The 17,445-nt window shown below is 42.3% G+C and overlaps 2 protein-coding genes across 2 annotated transcripts; both read right to left on the bottom strand.

The window, feature by feature from the left end:
- Positions 1–3,219: 3,219 nt before the first annotated feature.
- LOC125509160 (probable histone acetyltransferase type B catalytic subunit) lies at positions 3,220–8,091 on the bottom strand. Its single transcript, XM_048674065.1, has 10 exons — positions 7,873–8,091; positions 6,859–6,900; positions 6,331–6,440; positions 6,100–6,168; positions 5,151–5,189; positions 4,992–5,065; positions 4,842–4,908; positions 4,472–4,550; positions 4,241–4,401; positions 3,220–4,046 (listed from the first exon to the last, which is right to left on the bottom strand). The coding sequence occupies exons 1-10, from the start codon at positions 7,949–7,951 to the stop codon at positions 3,375–3,377; spliced, it is 1,392 nt and encodes a 463-aa protein (XP_048530022.1). The 5' UTR covers positions 7,952–8,091; the 3' UTR covers positions 3,220–3,374.
- Positions 8,092–12,256: 4,165 nt separating this feature from the next.
- LOC125509161 (cell division cycle 20.2, cofactor of APC complex-like) lies at positions 12,257–16,767 on the bottom strand. The gene is made up of 5 exons (XM_048674066.1): positions 16,381–16,767; positions 13,832–14,110; positions 13,463–13,732; positions 12,782–13,372; positions 12,257–12,677 (listed from the first exon to the last, which is right to left on the bottom strand). Exons 1-5 carry the CDS (start codon positions 16,528–16,530, stop codon positions 12,537–12,539), a joined length of 1,431 nt encoding a protein of 476 aa, XP_048530023.1. The 5' UTR covers positions 16,531–16,767; the 3' UTR covers positions 12,257–12,536.
- Positions 16,768–17,445: the final 678 nt, after the last annotated feature.

A 17,445-nucleotide genomic window follows, 5' to 3' on the forward strand; every position in this document is an offset into this window, starting at 1 on the left:
ATGACATGCGAGACCCCACCATGTTCTGTTGACAGTTGACCGGTCAACTGTTGACTGCTGAGTCAATAGTTGACCAGGCCCACCAGTCAGCCTCTCTGGCTGTGTACCCAATGGGTGCATCTAGCATTTTGCTATTATTTCCAATTTGTTAATAAATTCAGTAAACGCAATAAAACTTTGAAATTCATATAAAATAAACCGTAAGTCAAATGAAAATACTTTATACATGAAAGTTGCTCACAACGACGAGACGAACTCGAATACGCAGTCCGTTTGTCCGCCACACGTCCCTAGCATAGCGTACACGCAACTTTCCCCTTTCGGTTCATCTGTCCGAAAACGCGAAACACCGGAAATACTTCCCGGATGTTTCCCCCCTTTGTCGGTATCACCTATCCCTACGTTAGGTCACCCCTAGCACAACGTATTGCCGCATCTTGCTTTGTGTTACATTTGATTGCTTTGTTATTTATTGTGTTCCCCTCCGTTACTTCTTTCCGGAAGACTCCGAGATTGCTGCCGATATCCGTGTGTTCGACTACATTGAAGATGACCCCTCCTTCTTGCCAGAGCAACCAGGCAAGCCTCCCCCCTTTGATCACCAGATATCACATATTCTGCTCTCTACTGCTTGCATTAGAGTAGTGTAGCATGTTACTGTTATCCGTTAATCCTATTCTGATGCATAGCCTGTCCTTGCTACTACTGTTGTTACCTTTACCTACAATCCTACATGCTTAGTATAGGATGCTAGTATTCCATCTGTGGCCCTACATTCTTGTCCGTCTGCCTTGCTATACTATCGGGTCGTGATCACTCGGGAGGTGATCACGGGTATATACTTATATTCTTTACATGATACCTGTGGTGACTAAAGTCGGGTCGGCTCGTAGGAGTACCCGCGAGTGATTCACGGATTGGGTCCGAAAGGGCGTTTGTCCCGACGACCCTTTGAGTGGATCTTTGTGACGGAGCGACAGGGCAGGTTGAGACCACCTAGGAGAGAGGTGGGCCTGGCCTTGGTCGGCGTCCATGGTTATTTCTAAATAACACGCTAAACGAGATCTTGGTATTTGATCTGAGTCTGGCCACTGGCCTATACGCACTAACCAACTACGCGGGAACAGTTATGGGCACTCGGCGTCGTGGTATCAGTCGAAGCCTTCGTGACGTCAGCGACTGAGCGGCGTGTGCCGGATTGGACTGGAACGCCTGCTAGGCTAGGTCTGCTTCCGGCCACCCTCGCAATGTGTAGGTGTGCAATGGGCGATGGGCCCAGACCCCTGCGCCATAGGATTTAGACCGGCGTGCTGACCTCTTTGTTGTGCCTATGTAGGGCTGCGACGTGTTGATCTTCCGAGGCCGGGCATGACCCAGTAAAGTGTGTCCGGACAAAGGGGATCGAGCGTGTTGGGAAATGTGGTGCACCCCTGCAGGGAAGTTAATCTATTCGAATAGCCATGATTTTCGATAACAGGACGACTTGGAGTTGTACTTTGACCTTATGACAACTAGAACCGGATACTTAATAAAACACACCCTTCCAAGTGCCAGATACAACCCGGTGGTCGCTTTCTAACAGGGCGATGAGGGGACGATCGCCGGGTAGGATTATGCTACATGATGCTACTTGGTGGACTTACCTTCTGTTCTCTTGTACATGTTGCAAGATGAAGGTGGCCAGAAGCGTAGTCTTCGATAGGACTAGTTATCCCCCTCTTATTCCGGCATTCTGCAATTCAGTCCACATATGATACCCTTATTCCATTTGATACCAATGCATACATATGTAGTGTAGCTCCTTGCTTGCGAGTACTTTGGATGAGTACTCACGGTTGCTTTGCTCCCTCTTTTTTCCCTTTCTATACCCGATTGCTGCGACCAGACGATGGAGTCCAGGAGCCAGACGCCACCGTCGACTACACTGGAGGTGCCTACTACTACGTGCAGTCCGCTAACGACGACCAGGAGTAGTTTAGGAGGATCCCAGGTAGGAGGCATGCGCCTCTTTCGATCTATATCTCAGTTTGTGCTAGCCTTTTTAAGGCAAACTTGTTTACTTATGTTTGTACTCAGATATTGTTGCTTCCGCTGACTCGTCTATGATTGAGCTCTTGTATTCGAGCCTTCGAGGCCCCTGGCTTGTAATATGATACTTGTATGACTTATTTTATTTGTAGAGTTGTGTTGTGATATCTTCCCGTGAGTCCCTGATCTTGATCGTAACGTACACGTTTGCGTGTATGATTAGTGTACGATTGAATCGGAGGCCACAAAGAACTTGTCAGAGGTCTCATACCTCTCAACATGGGCGCACTCTCAGCCGCCGCCACATGTCGCACTCTCGGCGCTTTCAGCGGATTTTGTTTTTTTATTTTTCTGCACACGTTTTCGCCTTTTTAGATGTTTTTCCCCTGTTTTTTGGCTTTTCGGGTTTTCACCGGTCTTTCTTAGCTTTTGGACAATTTTAAAAAAATCATGAAAAAACACTTTTTTGCTTTCGCGGGGGGCGCGGATTTGCTTTCGCGAGAGGCATGGTCGTGCCTTTCGGAAATGAAAAAAATGTTTTTCTTCCGTAAAAGGCACGGGTTTGCTTCTGGAGTGGCGCAGATTTGCTTTCGCAAGAGGCACGGCCGTGCCTCTCGAAAACGAAAAAACGCATTTTTTTCACAAGGCACAGTCGTCGTGCCTCTTGTGCGAGAGGCACGGGTTTACTTCTCATGGAGGCACTGATTTGCTTCTACAAGAGGCATGTCGTGCCTCTTTCGAAAAGGAAAAAAACGTGCTTCCTATTTATTTTTCATCTGTTTTTTTTTTGTGAATTTTCTTTTTCATCAAAAGCTAACAACATGGGATCTAGTTTTAAAAATCTCCATGCGAGGAATCCAACAGCGAAAGCAGTTTAAAATTTAGATGCACAGTATAAAAGATTAAACATTTTGAATAAACAAATCTACAAAAAAAAGGAAACTCCCAAGTTGCAACAATGTACCACTTGTCGGCAACCTCGAGAGTTAGGAGGACCATTGCAAGGAGTGCTCCGTAGAGCATCTCTAGCAAATCCCGCAAGTCGCCGTCCCATAAATCAGCCCAAAAAGCATAGTTCACCAAACCTTTAAGGGATTTGCTAGAGATGTTCTTAATTAGTGATTTTGGGGGTTGGTACCTGGCATGATATTGCAAGTTCTGGCGTTTTTTCCTATTTGTTTTTCACTCAAATAACATCAGTTGGTACGGTTACTAAGTTGAAACAGTATAACAATATAACATTCTCAAAACAGAAAATCCGCATTGCATAGTTCTCCACGTCGAGGATAACCTCCGGTCAAGAAATTTTCCAACTTTCTACCAACGAGCTACAAGATCTCACGTCATCAAGCAGCCAATTTATCCTTGCCGCGTGAGGCAACGTTCTTGGCGACCTCAGCAATCTCTTCCATTTGATTGTCCACCAATTCATTTAGCTGCTGCTCCTGAGTGGCGAGATCTTCCGGCTGCTGCTGGACTGTCTGATTATCTTCTTCCCCGCCCTCCTTTGTCCAGAACACAGCAAATGACGTGTCCTCATCGAAACTAGTGGGCACTTGGACAAGCCGCTTCCCGTTGGTTCCAGAGGCGCCACCGAGCAGCTCACCTTTGGTGCGGTCGTAGATGCAGGCCCTGAAGTTGTCGATGCACTTGAGGTTTTCGGCGTCAAGGTGTAGATAGATCAGAATTTCCCAGCACCGCAGGAACTGCTTCTTGTTGATCTTCAGCTTCTGCCGCACGGTCTCGGCCAGGTCAGCCGGCGGAACCATTATCGAACTGCGAGTTCTTTTAGACAGGTTGGTCTGTTCTAGAGACAAGACCATAGCACCAAGTGCAGGCTTGATTGGCTCAAAGGTGAGGAGACGGAGACAGTCAATGGACGAACGTACATACTGCAGGTAATCAGAAGGGTCTTCGATAGTTACGTCATACATGTTCTCGGATTCTGCAATAGAATTGATTGCCTCAAGAAGACGACGGCCGTGCCCTTCACCCTGATAAGGTGGTAAGACCAGTATCTGATTAAAGTAAAAGAAACATATCAGCCAACATCCAAAGTAGAGTCCAAAACCAACTTTATTTTCCAAAAATCAGGTTATGCAATTATGTTCATGTCGGTTCAAACATTGGAAACAACAAAATGTATATGAGCTTGCTTTAAACAACGATGCAGACACATGAAGAAATAGACAGTAAAAGCTGCAATACCAACCTGACTGATACGCAAGCGAGTGCTCTCAGGGTAATGATAAAAATGGTGGACAGCTGCAAAGCCTAGCAACTGAAATTTTGAAGCAGATGACTCAAGCTCTGCCTTCTTCACTACAAGGAGCATTTGCCATCCATGTTCCGTGATATCTATAGGTGTGGAACCTAGAGTGTGATGATGTTAGAAAAGGGTTCCAAATATAACCGACCACTATACTCTAAAACTTTCAGTTACCTTCAACCAGAAGCAAAACAAGTGATACCAAACGTGAATAAAGGTATGCAGCAGCACCTTGGAGTTCAACTCGAACAATCTGACAATAGAAAAGGAGATCAATTTCAGTACATGTGCAACCCCAAAGAATGGCAATGGATTGAATGCAAACTGTCATTAAAGTAAACGACCTAAACCACATAACCATTCGTTCTCACAATTACATTAACCTTTACTTTTTAGAAGCATCGATGCAAAAATTGCATCTTAGTATTAAGTAATAGCACTTGATAGGAAAACATGTATTTTAAGGACTTCAGTTTGCATGCTGAATTCATAACTAAGTTAACAAAACGCATCAATCGCGCAACGGGACAACAAAAATACCTACCTGAACTGACAGATCATCTTCATCTGATGCATCATGTTTAATGGAATTACCATTCTTCACAACATCACTGCAGAAGTTTGAAATAAGTTCTGCCTGCTTCCAGGAGCAGTAAAGAAATGATCTATGGCCGAGCTCTACAAATAAAGGTACCTGATGCACTGGCATTCCTTTGAGAATGCCTCCAGAAATTCATCTTTTTCTACTAGGTTTTCCCCGAAAATGTTCTGTCAAAAAGAATAAACGAGTCTTAGATCATGCACATGGAAGTTTCTTTAATTACAACAGATATTCTAAACAGGCAGATCTTACCTGAAGGACAGGCTTTATATCTGTGATCCCTTTCCCTCCCTGAAAGAAATTTAGTTGATTGTATGATATTTGATAGCTTGAGAAAATCAGGAAATGCTTAGTTGCCATTACTAATAAATACAAAACAAGTGAAGTTTCAAATCCAGGATTAACTCACTGAGTCATTCGTACAGACAGAAAACATTACTGAAATTGAAGTCGTAGTGGTGTTGATTAATGGTTACACAGAATGAATGCAATTAACAAAATGAAGATTTCCATTCTGGTGAAATCATGTAAAAGCATGGCAAATACTACCTCTATAACTTAATATAAGACGTTTTTTGACACTGTCATAGTGTCTAAAAACGTATTATATTAAGTTATAGAGGGAGTACATGCTATTAAATAGCAGCATCAAAATAGCTACATCATATTCCATTACGGTTGCAAATGGAACACGAGGTGCCAGTTATAAAGCATATTAAACGCAACATGCTATTACAGTAATTCAGCAAGTATTTTTAGCAGATGAAAACGAAATGCTTCAGGTTTAGGTCAACAACAACAACCAAGCCTTTAGTCCCAAACAAGTTGGGGTAGGCTAGAGGTGAAACCCATAAGATCTCACAACCAACTCATTAAAAAGGGGATGCAACACGAGGACTTCCCAGGAGGTCACCGATCCTAGTACTACTCTCGGCTCTCGCCCAAGCATACATACTCAGTCATAACAAATATATACTGGTAGCCACTAACCATACATACTCGGATACTCTTACGATAAAATAAAATTACATGAGGTTAAAATTAAGAAACACATTGCAATAAATGGTAATGACTGGGGTAACAAGCATACAAATTATCTGAGGTTCTGTAGGCAAAGCTACAATTCATGACAGATGTAATTTCTTATAGAAGTCTCAAAATATCACAATAGAATAACCAATACTTGCAAAATAGTACTCACATCAGATGTTTCCTGGAATGAAATCTCGGCATATGCATGAAATGATATAGCACTTATCCACACATTGATCTGCACCAAGTGATATATCAGACATAAACAAATAGCATCCCATATTGCAAATTACAAGCATGTGAAACTTAAACATTGAAATAAAAATATCATGGGTTGAAGAGCCTGTCTTTTTTATCGTAAGACTATCTACAGATAAGAAATCATAATTTTGCTTTCTACCTTGAGATTTGTGTAGCCATATATCTTGCCATCTTCACCAAAGAAATGGTTTAGGTCAAATGGCTCAATGGGAGTGCTGTCTGCTGAGCCCACCTCGTCAGGGTTTCTTGCTGTAGTAATGCCAATAACAAAATACATTAAGGATCTGAAGAAGCGAAAATAACAAGATTATATATTCACTGAGCCTAGTTTGAAACCCTGCAGGCATAATTCTTTGCTTTATTGCAGTTAATTAAATTTGGCAACTAGATATGAAAGGCTCGTAATTTAGAATGATGTTACATGGAATGGTGAAAAATGCCATTCTTACACTATATAATGTTTTTCGCATGAACTTTTAGTACACCAAAGATGCTTGTATTTTTCTCCTCAATGATGATAGACTAAGTTACTGCTACAAAATTCCCTCTGTAATTCCAAGCTATGTAGGATAGTTTGAAATTGCACAACAGGAACTAGAAAGTAGAGACTAATGCTTGCTGCCAAGATACTGCACACCAGATGGGACTAAGGAAAGCAATTTCATACCAATAAACACTTGCATGCATTCATTCGCTTCAGTTCCAGCATCTGTTGAACATGTAAAAAGAGATAGCATTAAATTTGGCCATGTACCTATACAAAACAAATTACCTAGAAGCACTGAAATCAGTGCCCGATCTAGAAAGGCCTCATAGGGGCTGCCAACCTTACACAAATGCATTTGAGCACTGCTAATAGACACATGTTAGCCTAATTAGTATAGGTTAAAATATAAAAAAATGTATTTTGGAGGGGATGCCATGGCACCCATGTCACCCCCACTGGATCCGCCACTGGCTGAAACGCGCATCAGAGATGAACACAGCTGCACCATGAGTAACAAATGTAAACAATAGCTCTACAAGCCCGATACAATAAAAATGGAGTGATTGCTCTTCCTGTTTCTACAGGCCAATACAATCATAAACAAATAAACAGTTTATTGTACCACTCATCACCATAATTAACAGGTCAAACAGCTAGCGATTTCGTATGCAAACTAACGAGGATATGAAGTTCTCACGCAATGTGCAGTGCCCATCTTAATCCTTTGACATGCTGAAAGCAACCATGCAAAAATAACCAGTCCAACAAGTCCATAAGTACGAAATAAAACGCTTGAGGAATGCGCAGCCTCCCATCGGAATTGACCACACAGAACTGTCCAGTGTCGAAACCAAATGTGTTGGCAAGGTCACTTCCCCTGTTGACTAGCACAGAACAAAATGAAGAGAGAGAAAAAAAACGAAGCACACTGATATTGCCCGGAGAAGAAAGGCCACTCCGTCTGAATCCAACGGAACACGAATACAGCGGCACAAACACCTCGACTGAGGGCACCTCAGTCTCTCTCAGCTGAGTGGCCCCGTGTGCGTGTGTCTACGAGCCTACGCGGAAGCGCGCCTGAATCTAACAACACGCTCGCGGGAACATCAGGCCGTAGCCCGAGCACGAACCCCGACCTCGAGAACCAAATCTACGAATCGAGAGAGGATGTGGGGGAAAGGCGGGGTTGCGTACCGATGCCGGCGAAGCCGACGCGGCGGCGCTTGCTGGTGTCGGCGGCGGCGGCGTCGCTCCCCTTCTGCTTGAGAGCCATGGGTGGCTGCCGATCCGGTGGCGGAGGCGGAGGCGGGGGGTCGAGGGGGGCTCTAGGGTTTCGGGGTTTGGAGAGGAGAAGACGCGGGAGATGGCGGAAGGGGGGAGGCGGGAAATGGGGAATTGCTGCGGAGTGCCCGCCTCTTGGCGACAACAAGTGAGACAGCCAGGGGTAGATTAGGAATTCACTATCTTCTTCTTCTTTTCTTTTCGAAGTGGCCTTTGCTCCCACGCCAGATCTCACCGTTGGCCCCTCCCCTCTTCCCCTGGCTTGCTGGTCGTGAGTAGGGCAAGAGCCATCTCTTTTCGTAGTCTGGCGGAGAATAGTCCTCGATGTTCTTTCTCTGCTCCGACTCGTAGGGCATGTAGAGGTGCGTTTATCTTTTTAGGTTCGGTCCGATTTGGTCTTCGGCGAATCTATTTGAGTTTTGCTAAAGCACATCTAGATGTGTCATAAGTATTGCACATCTAAGTCATATCATTGATTTTACATTGAAATTCATATGAATATTTTCTTTCTCTTTTTCCTTTTTCTCTTTATGCTTGATTCACTTACTTAGATGTGCAATAACTAGAGCACATCTAGATGTGCCCTAGACACACCCAATCTATTTAGATACGGTTGGTGTTTGTTTTCACAGATCCATCTGGAATCGACTGGTGTTTCTTGTCATTGATGTGTTTACATGTTTGGTTTTTTCAATCTATATTTTTCTTTATCGGCGATGTATATTGTTTTAGTGCACTGGTCCTTTGAAGTCTTAGCACGATAACTTTTTGATTGTGAACTACAACAAGATTTGTACAAGTCCGGTGAGGAAGAAGGATGACAGCGGTGTGCTTTCGACTCGTTTTAGTATTTGTATTGTAGTTGTCATTGGATGGTCGGTTGCAATTTTTGTTAACTCTAGGAATCTTTGTACTGTTGTTACATTTTACATTTTATTATAGATCCAAAGACTTTAAAAAAATGTATATTGTCTATTCATCGCCAATTTTGTTATGTTTACTTTTTAACTTTTAAGACCTTCACCTTTGATAGCAGACCATTGCAGCTTATCATTGTATTGTCGTGTATTTTTCGATTGGCTGTCTCTTTGTGTTCTGTTCGTCTAAGCAACCAAATAACGACCAGTTAGGTTTTTCAAACTTCTTAGCTTTTGAATACATCAGAAACATCTTATAACCAGCTAATGGATTGGTCACTAGTAAGGGCCTCTTTGATTTGCAGGATTCTAAAAACACGGGGATATGACAAACATAGGATTGAAATGTCATGTTCATCTCAATGCCATGTGATTTTGGATTGTTTGATTGCATCATAGAAAAAATAAAGAATTTCTTTCAAAGAGATTTGAGTGTATGCTAGAAAACCTATAGGAAGTAACAAAAAGTCCTTAGGAAAAATTCCTATAGGATCCATTCCTACGAATAAAACAAGCAACATTGGAATATTCCCAAGATTCTAATCCTCCAAAATTCATATGAAAATCCTTTGAGATTCAAAGGAGCCTTAATTATACCAATACTCCTTTTTCTACTTCCATTTTTCTAAACAACTGAGACCGGTCGCTAATAAGTATGGAAGCAATCATACTTTATGCTGATCCAATATAAAAGAATTATGAATCTTTCGGGCAGTCAACTGAACTCCGGAACTTACACAAAAGTAAAGCCATAGTGATAATTAATCATCTGAATACTCCAGCCATGTTAAGTCAAGTCAAAGATGAATTTTAATATCATTCTATCAAAGTGAACCCTGCTCAATCATAGATGTCACGCCTTATTCACCTCGGTAGATTCCCGAGAATGCTCCTTGCATAGTAGTCTCGACTTATTCTCTCCGGCGGTGGTGAAAGGTTGACTTGTTCGGCGGAGTGGGTTGTATTGTTTAGTTTATTTTTGTGCGGTTGGCAACGTCGCTCACAATGGTGGGCTTATCCCGTGGAGTTTGAGTGGGTTTGGCCTTACATGTATCGGGTTTTTGTTAGTTTCCACAATTAACCGAGCAACAACCGTCCACTTGATTAACGTAATAGATAAAGTTTTTGCCTTGCGTTAAAAAAATCTGCTCAATCATTAATGCTCGAGCTAGTATCTGGCGCGAGAAATCTTTTTTTTTTCCTGACGGGAGAACTTTGTTGCGTTGGAATGTTTACAAGAATACATGTCAGAAACATAGGATCTGGAAACTAAGGGACTACTATGCTCCTTAAAATTTAGCTCCACCCTAGAAAACGCAAGACAAATAGGGTAGCTCCACATTTCGCCACTCTGCAAAAACTAGAATCTGTGATACAATTCCTAATTTTTTGTGAAGCTCTTCAGGGGTGCTCCAAAAGACTCTACAAGCTGAAGTTGAGGGAAAATTACCCACCACTGCCATCAGTAAGTGTATACCCTTTTATTTCTCCTCACTCTTCCAATCAAATAGATCATTTCCACCAAGCGGGTCGGCAAGCAAGCCGATTGTTCTAGGGGAGTTTATTTTTATTTTTTTACTCCTTCATTTAGTTTTTCAAAAAACACGAAAAACATTTGTTAAAAAGTCTGAAAACTTTTTTTGAAACGCGAGCATTTTTTATTTTTTTTGAATTTGTTTGAAAGCACAAACATTTTTTCCAAAATCATAAACAATTTTTGTCAGGAAAGAGATTTTAATTTGATAATTTGATATTTTTTGAATGTTTTGAACTTTTTTTTGAAATGTTTAACATTTAAAAATGAATCATTTTTCGAGAAAGTGAACAAAATTTCAACATTCTGTATGTGAAAAAAGAGAGGTCTCCTTTGGTTTGGAGGAATTTTATATGATAGAATTTCTATAGAAAAAATTCCTTTAGAGTCAGGGCTGACCGAGCTCACATTGGGCTCGCAGGATTCCTTCATGGGCTTTCTTTGTATGGTGCGTCGTGCGCTATCCGGCCAGCCTCTGTCACACCAACTAGCGGCGACCGTCACCGCTTTCCCTCGCCGCCGGTGCTACCACGCCGCCACCAACGCCATACTCTGCATCTGAAGATGCATCCTCACCCAACGCCTCTGTTATCCCGTCACACATTCCGTCTCCTCTCTCCCGCCACCCAACGCCTCTGTTATTCAGCCGCCTATTCCGTCTCCTCTTTCCATTCAATCCCTAATTCTCCTGCACAACACTTGATTACTGGCTCCGCGTTCAATCCCTAATGCTCCTGCCATTGCCCATTGCTTGATCTCATCTACGATTAGAATACAATACTCATCAATCGATCTAATATCCACACAACATGACGGTAGAATCAAACCCCTTTCCTCCTCGCCATTTCGTCCTCGGTTGGTGTAGGAATATGCTCCCTCTATCTAGAATTACTTATCATAGAAAATAGATGTATCTAACGTATTTTAGTTCTGGATATATCCATTTTTATCCATTTCTGCGACAAGTAATTTGGGAAGAGGGAAATATATATTGTGGAACTAAGATCCGTTCACATGGCCCTACTACTAATCATCCTGGAAGAAGATAAAGAACATGGTTTAGATGTCACTATTATAATTTTTTTAGGTGCAGATGTCACTATTTTCATTGTACTGATGAAGCATATTTGTGCTTTAACATATTTTATACAGACCTGCAAAAATTAACACAACTTCTTATCTTCAAATAGGACTTGCTGCCCGAACCGGCTTGCTTATCTTCTACAATCTAGTTTAAGTAGTGTTTTTTTAAATGACTAGAACTTCTATCGGAAAAAGTACAGAAACAAAGAGTTAAGGGCTGTTTGGTTCTAGGACTAGCATTGCCACACTTTGCCATACATTTTTACCAAACTTGCCTAAGGTTAGTTCATCAAAATGAGAGCCACAAGTTGGCAAGCCTAAGGGAATCTTGCCACACTTTTTGTGTGTATGCCATGTGGGATTCAAATGTGGCTTGCCTAAGGTGTGGCTTGAACCAAACACTCACCTAAGTTGGTCAAACTTACCTAACCTTAGTTGTGGCAATCTTTGACTAAGTTAGTCACAAACCAAACAGGCCCTTACTCCCTCTGTCCCAGAAAACTTGTCCCTCAAATGGACATATATAGTATTAACTTGGTGTTAGATACATCCATTTGAGAGACAATTTCTTTCGGACGGAGGGAGTATAACACACTTTTGAATGCAATAGGAGCAGAAAACAGTAAGCAACGTGGAAAACAACGGAATGCTATCACATACTCATGGTCATTCCACTATCACAGGGAAAAAAAACAAAGGTGAGAAAATTACACTAGGACGGCATCCAGGAGGACACTACATGGATGGAGTCAGCATACAAAAGTGACAAAGCATATTCATGTATTAGGACCTCATATTTGTAGGTAATCTAGCGTCAGGAGAGTGATTCTCCTGGTGGCTTTGTCTAAATCGCGGTAAACTTCTCTCTGGACAAAATGATGGTTAAGTTGCAAATCAGATCAGAAGATGGTTACAGTTCCAAGTTGGTCAACTCCCGCAAAACATGGATGCTGATCAGGTACTAGAGAATATGTACATCTTTTGTATGCTTCTTCATACTAGTATATACGGCGATTACCCGCAACCCTATTCCAGATAAAACTTCATCTGATATGACTGAAACTAAACATTCCAGTGTGTACGGTCTTGGCTGCAGGTTTCGGTGCTTCAGAAGTTCCAAACACATTCCAGAACCTTAGAGTCTCATCTGCTGCAACGGAGGCTACCGTGGAGCCATCGGGGTTCTGCAACAAACATAAAAGTACCAAGAAATCATGTTATATCAACAGCATAAGCAAGCAATCATCATTACCATATATACGGTGCCACAAGAGAGAGAAATAAATACCTGTGCCAAGCAGAGGACACGTGAAGTGTGGCCTTCGAGTTCGGCCAATTTAACCATCGACGGGTACTTCCATAATGTGAGTGGTTTCTGTACAAACCCGCAGGCGCTCAACAGCTCCTTTTCATTCTTATTCCAGAGCAGTGCGCATACCTGGGCCCCAGTATCAACAGAATTCAGACATAGACCAGTGTGTGTGTTCCAGAATTTGATGCATCGATCATTTCCACCACCACCAGAGGCAAGTAAATTGCTCTGGAATGGACACCAGGCAAGAGCCTTCACTGCAGACAAGTGGTCACTAAACCTATGGAGCCATCTATCGTGACCCAGAGATGGATTAGAAGACGCCATTGATGCATCCCATATGTGCACCAGATTGTCGTTTCCACCACTCGCCAATTGCTGCAAAGATCCTGACCATCTCAACCCGCATACCTCTGCTTCATGCCCTCGGTATGTCTGAACCATATGGGATCTCATCCTGACATCATTGTTCACGATCTTGCCATCCATTCCACCGGTTGTCAGGATGCTACTGTTCCAAGCCAGTGAACCAACCCTTGACTCATGGACACCTCGGAGTGTTCTCAGCTGCAAATTTTATGAGATATATATTTGTATCAGTATGAGCCAATTTGTTTACACTACAGTACAAGAAAAAAAAGTGTCAAGAGAACTAACCATACGATTAGAACTCGTATCCCAGAGCTGGATGTCAGAAGAGTTAAGGCCAACGGCAATATGTTGCCCCTCACAAGCCCAGCTGACACTAGTAATGGGACCATAGTCAGCGTCAACAGTCACAAGCTCAGAGGTAGAGCTATCAGATGCATTCCACAAGTACAGGGTATTCTCAAGGGCAACGGACACCACATTTTTGCTTCCCCAGTCCAGCACGTTAAGATAGTAATCATCAACCACTCCAGGGGCATCTAACGTCCTCTCAGCAAACTGAAAAAACGAAGCAATCCAAGCATGATGTAACCAACAGAATAATGCTAGTTGTCTGAAGAACCAGAAGATCCACAAACAGTAAAGCAATTGGCATACCTGGGGAATCTTTCGGCGCTGTTTAGTAGGCTTGGTCTGACTGGAAGTCGGAGTTTCAAATAAAATCTGTGGCAGCATCCCTTCCGGTTCTGGTGGCTTGTTCCTGAAGGCAAGAATCCTGGTTCTGCTGCCCAGGAGTTTCTCAGCAAGAAGCCTCCTGTATGCTTCTTTAGCCGGTGATACCACGGCTTCATTTTCCTTTCCCTTCTTAGGTTCCGTAAGGAGGTAATATGCCATGTCCATGTCCATCGCTGACCTATCTGGTATGAATCTGTCACCCTGCCATTATAGAAGACCCATAAACATATCAGGCATAACTATTTCTTTAAATATTTATTGTAAATTCAGGGAAGTTATGCACAAAGTTAAGGACCATTACACCATCTAGTATATTGCAGTGATGTGCTTGCTGGAACGTACATAAAAGCGTCATGGTTTAATTTATGATCCAAGGAAACAAGGAGTTCTGTACATGGCACGATACAGTAGGAGTTTACACAGAACATAATGAATAGTTATTTCATGGTATATGTCGCAGGCTATTTACTAAGCAGAATACAGCAACTATCATAGTTCAAAAAAGCGCTAGGCGTTAATTGTGCGTTCTGCCACCTCCTTGCGATTTCTGACCAAAGTGCATGCTTATGCACAGATTAAGCGCAGTTATACGCTAGGCGTTTTGCTATCGCCTAGAGCCTAGGCGCACTTAAGCGCTCGCTTAGGCGCGCCTTTTTTAACTATGGCAACTATCAATGTATGCAGAAAATATATCAAATAAAAATACCACCAGTGTGAAAATAACAAACAACCAATCCATGTTTAAAATGAAGGGCACATGATATAGCAATAACTGCAGTAAATCCAAACAATTGGCATAGAGAATGCAATTTTCTGAGCTACCAAACATAAACTGCAGTTTATGAAGGATTACTCCTTCGCAACCGTATGTACCGAATGAGGGCAATGTTCTTATTCGACAGATCAAGTGCTGAAAAAAGGACCGCTATGTAGGATAACCTTTCCATGTTTAAAATGAAGGGCACATGATATAGCAATAACCGCAGTAAATCCAAACAATTGGCATAGAGAATGCAATTTTCTGAGCTACTGAACATAAACTGCAGTTTATGAAAGATTACTCCTTCACAACCGTATGTACTGAATGAGGGTAATGTTCTTATTCGACAGATCAAGTGCTGAAAAAAGGACGCTGTGTAGGATGACCTTTCCATGTTTAAAATGAAGGGCACATGATATAGCAATAACTGCAGTAAATCCAAACAATTGGCATAGAGAATGCAATTTTCTGAGCTACCGAACATAAACTGCAGTTTATGAAGGATTACTCCTTCACAACCGTATGTACCGAATGAGGGCAATGTTCTTATTCGACAGATCAAGTGCTGAAAAAAGGACCGCTATGTACCTTTCCATACAAATTCAATAGTACTGCTGATAATACCAATAACAATGAGACCTAGAAGGTCATTGCATTTTAAAGCCATACAATTGTGGACATCTTTAGAAATATTTATGAAACACAAAATGGGGCTAGGAAAAAAATCAAGAAATCATGCCGACCTTTTAAATAAATTCAAAATGTCCTGCGATGCTTGTGTTTACAAAAATAGATATTTTTACCGTTTCAATTGTTTGTATGCTCTACCTTTTTGTGTAAAAAAAATTTAAATTTATGACCAGCAACTTGCAGGACATGAATGATTATTCTTTTTTAAACAAATGTACCGAATTAGCCATCTATGGCCAAATCTTTTTCTTCAAATAAACACTAGTATGCATGGTGCCCTGTGATCAACTGATCTTACAATTTCAATAGGTTGTTGTTGGTAACACCAACAATAATGAGATCTAGAATGGAGCATTGCAGTCCAAAGCCGGACAAGTTTATAAACCTTGAAAAATTGTTACAAAATGGGCTAACAAATTCTATGCAACAAATGAAGTGATTACGCCGAGCTTTAAAAAGGTGAAACCACAGCGTTTTGTGTTTCAACAAGCAGTCCTTTCAAACAAAGCACTGAGCAGGAACTGTACGAACACAGGTAGTTTGGCTCAAAAAGACGGACCATACTTCTTACAGATGCAGCACTAGTAAGACGATATGTTCATTCAGTTAGCACAATTTCCTGACAACATATCGTCAATGCTACCAATCAACAGCAGCCCCATAACAAAAGGGGATACAAATTCGTTCCTTGAATTCAGAATTGCTAACTCGTCCATGGCTGGGGTGCGATGACACATTTCCTGAAGCAATATTATTAAAGCAAGACAGCCTAGGATTAGCCACTAATCAAATCGTTTGCCCTAGCAACATCAAGAACCACCAAATAACCAAGAACTGGAATACGCGGTCATATTTCTTTCAGAAAATTAATTTCATGGCATCCCGTTAATAATCGCCTAAGCGTGGCAAGGCAGGACGCAAGCACGGGCTCCTTTCAAGAACTAGCGAGCGCACGGCAACCATCAAGGGATTCAACAAGCGAAGGAGCCAAGAAAAGGGGGTTTCCGGCGCGGCAACTCACGTAGCATTTGGTGGACGGGTTCTTGGAGTTGGTGCAGAGGGACGGCATGTACGGCGTCCTCGCGCCGGCCACCTCCAGAGGCGCCGACGGACGCAGCCCGGGCCGGCGGCGCTTCGGCGGCCGGGACGAACTGGAGCCCGCCGCCTCCATGGAAGAGGGACAGCGAGGAACCCCCCCTCCCGAAGGATCAGACAATCAGCAGCGCGGCGAGATCCAAGAATCGACCGAGGGAAATCGGAGGGTTCGAGCGTGCCGGAGTACGGGGGCGACCGATGCGAGTTGCGAGGAGGCACGGAGGAATTCGCCGCCAGAGGTTTTGGGAGGATTTGGGGTGTTCGATGCTCGACGGATTTCCCCCCTTTTCTTGACGGAAACGCTCGACGGATTTGGTTGGGGGGGTATTTTAGGAATAGAAACTTTGCGTGTCCCTCACTCCGGGTTGAAGAGGACCCTAACGGCTAGTACGCTGACGGTGCTAGTACTCCCTATTCTGAATTCTTTTTTTAGGGGCCCTATTCTGAATTCAACCATTCAATTTTTCATGTGTTCACTACATGATGGAGTAGCTCACAAGCTCAATTGCACGTACAAACTTAGCTTTGATACCCCTTCATTTCTTTTTTACTTCGCGTATAAAATTTATCTAAAGTCAAATTACGCAAAATTTGACCAAATTTATATTAAAATTTGTCAATTATAACACTAAAGTTACATAGTATGAAATTAATTTCATGGCATCTAATGATATTGATTTCGTCTCGTGCTTGTTGAATTTTTTTCTATAAAGCTGTTAAATTTTACAAAGTTGAACTTCAGTCAAATTTTATATGCAGATAAATGAAAAGAAGTGGACTTAGCACACATTAAGAGCATCTACAGCCGCATACAACAAATCCGGCCCCTCAAATTTTTGTGGACGCATGATGACCCACAAGTATAGGGAATCTATCGTAGTCCTTTCGATAAGTAAGAGTGTCGAATCCAACAAGGAGCAGAATGAAATAATAAACGGTTTTCAGTAAGGTATTTTCTGCAAGCATTGAAATTATCGGTAACAGATAGTTT

The sequence above is a fragment of the Triticum urartu genome, chromosome 5 (assembly GCF_003073215.2).
Source record: "Triticum urartu cultivar G1812 chromosome 5, Tu2.1, whole genome shotgun sequence".
NCBI classification, from domain to species: domain Eukaryota; kingdom Viridiplantae; phylum Streptophyta; class Magnoliopsida; order Poales; family Poaceae; genus Triticum; species Triticum urartu.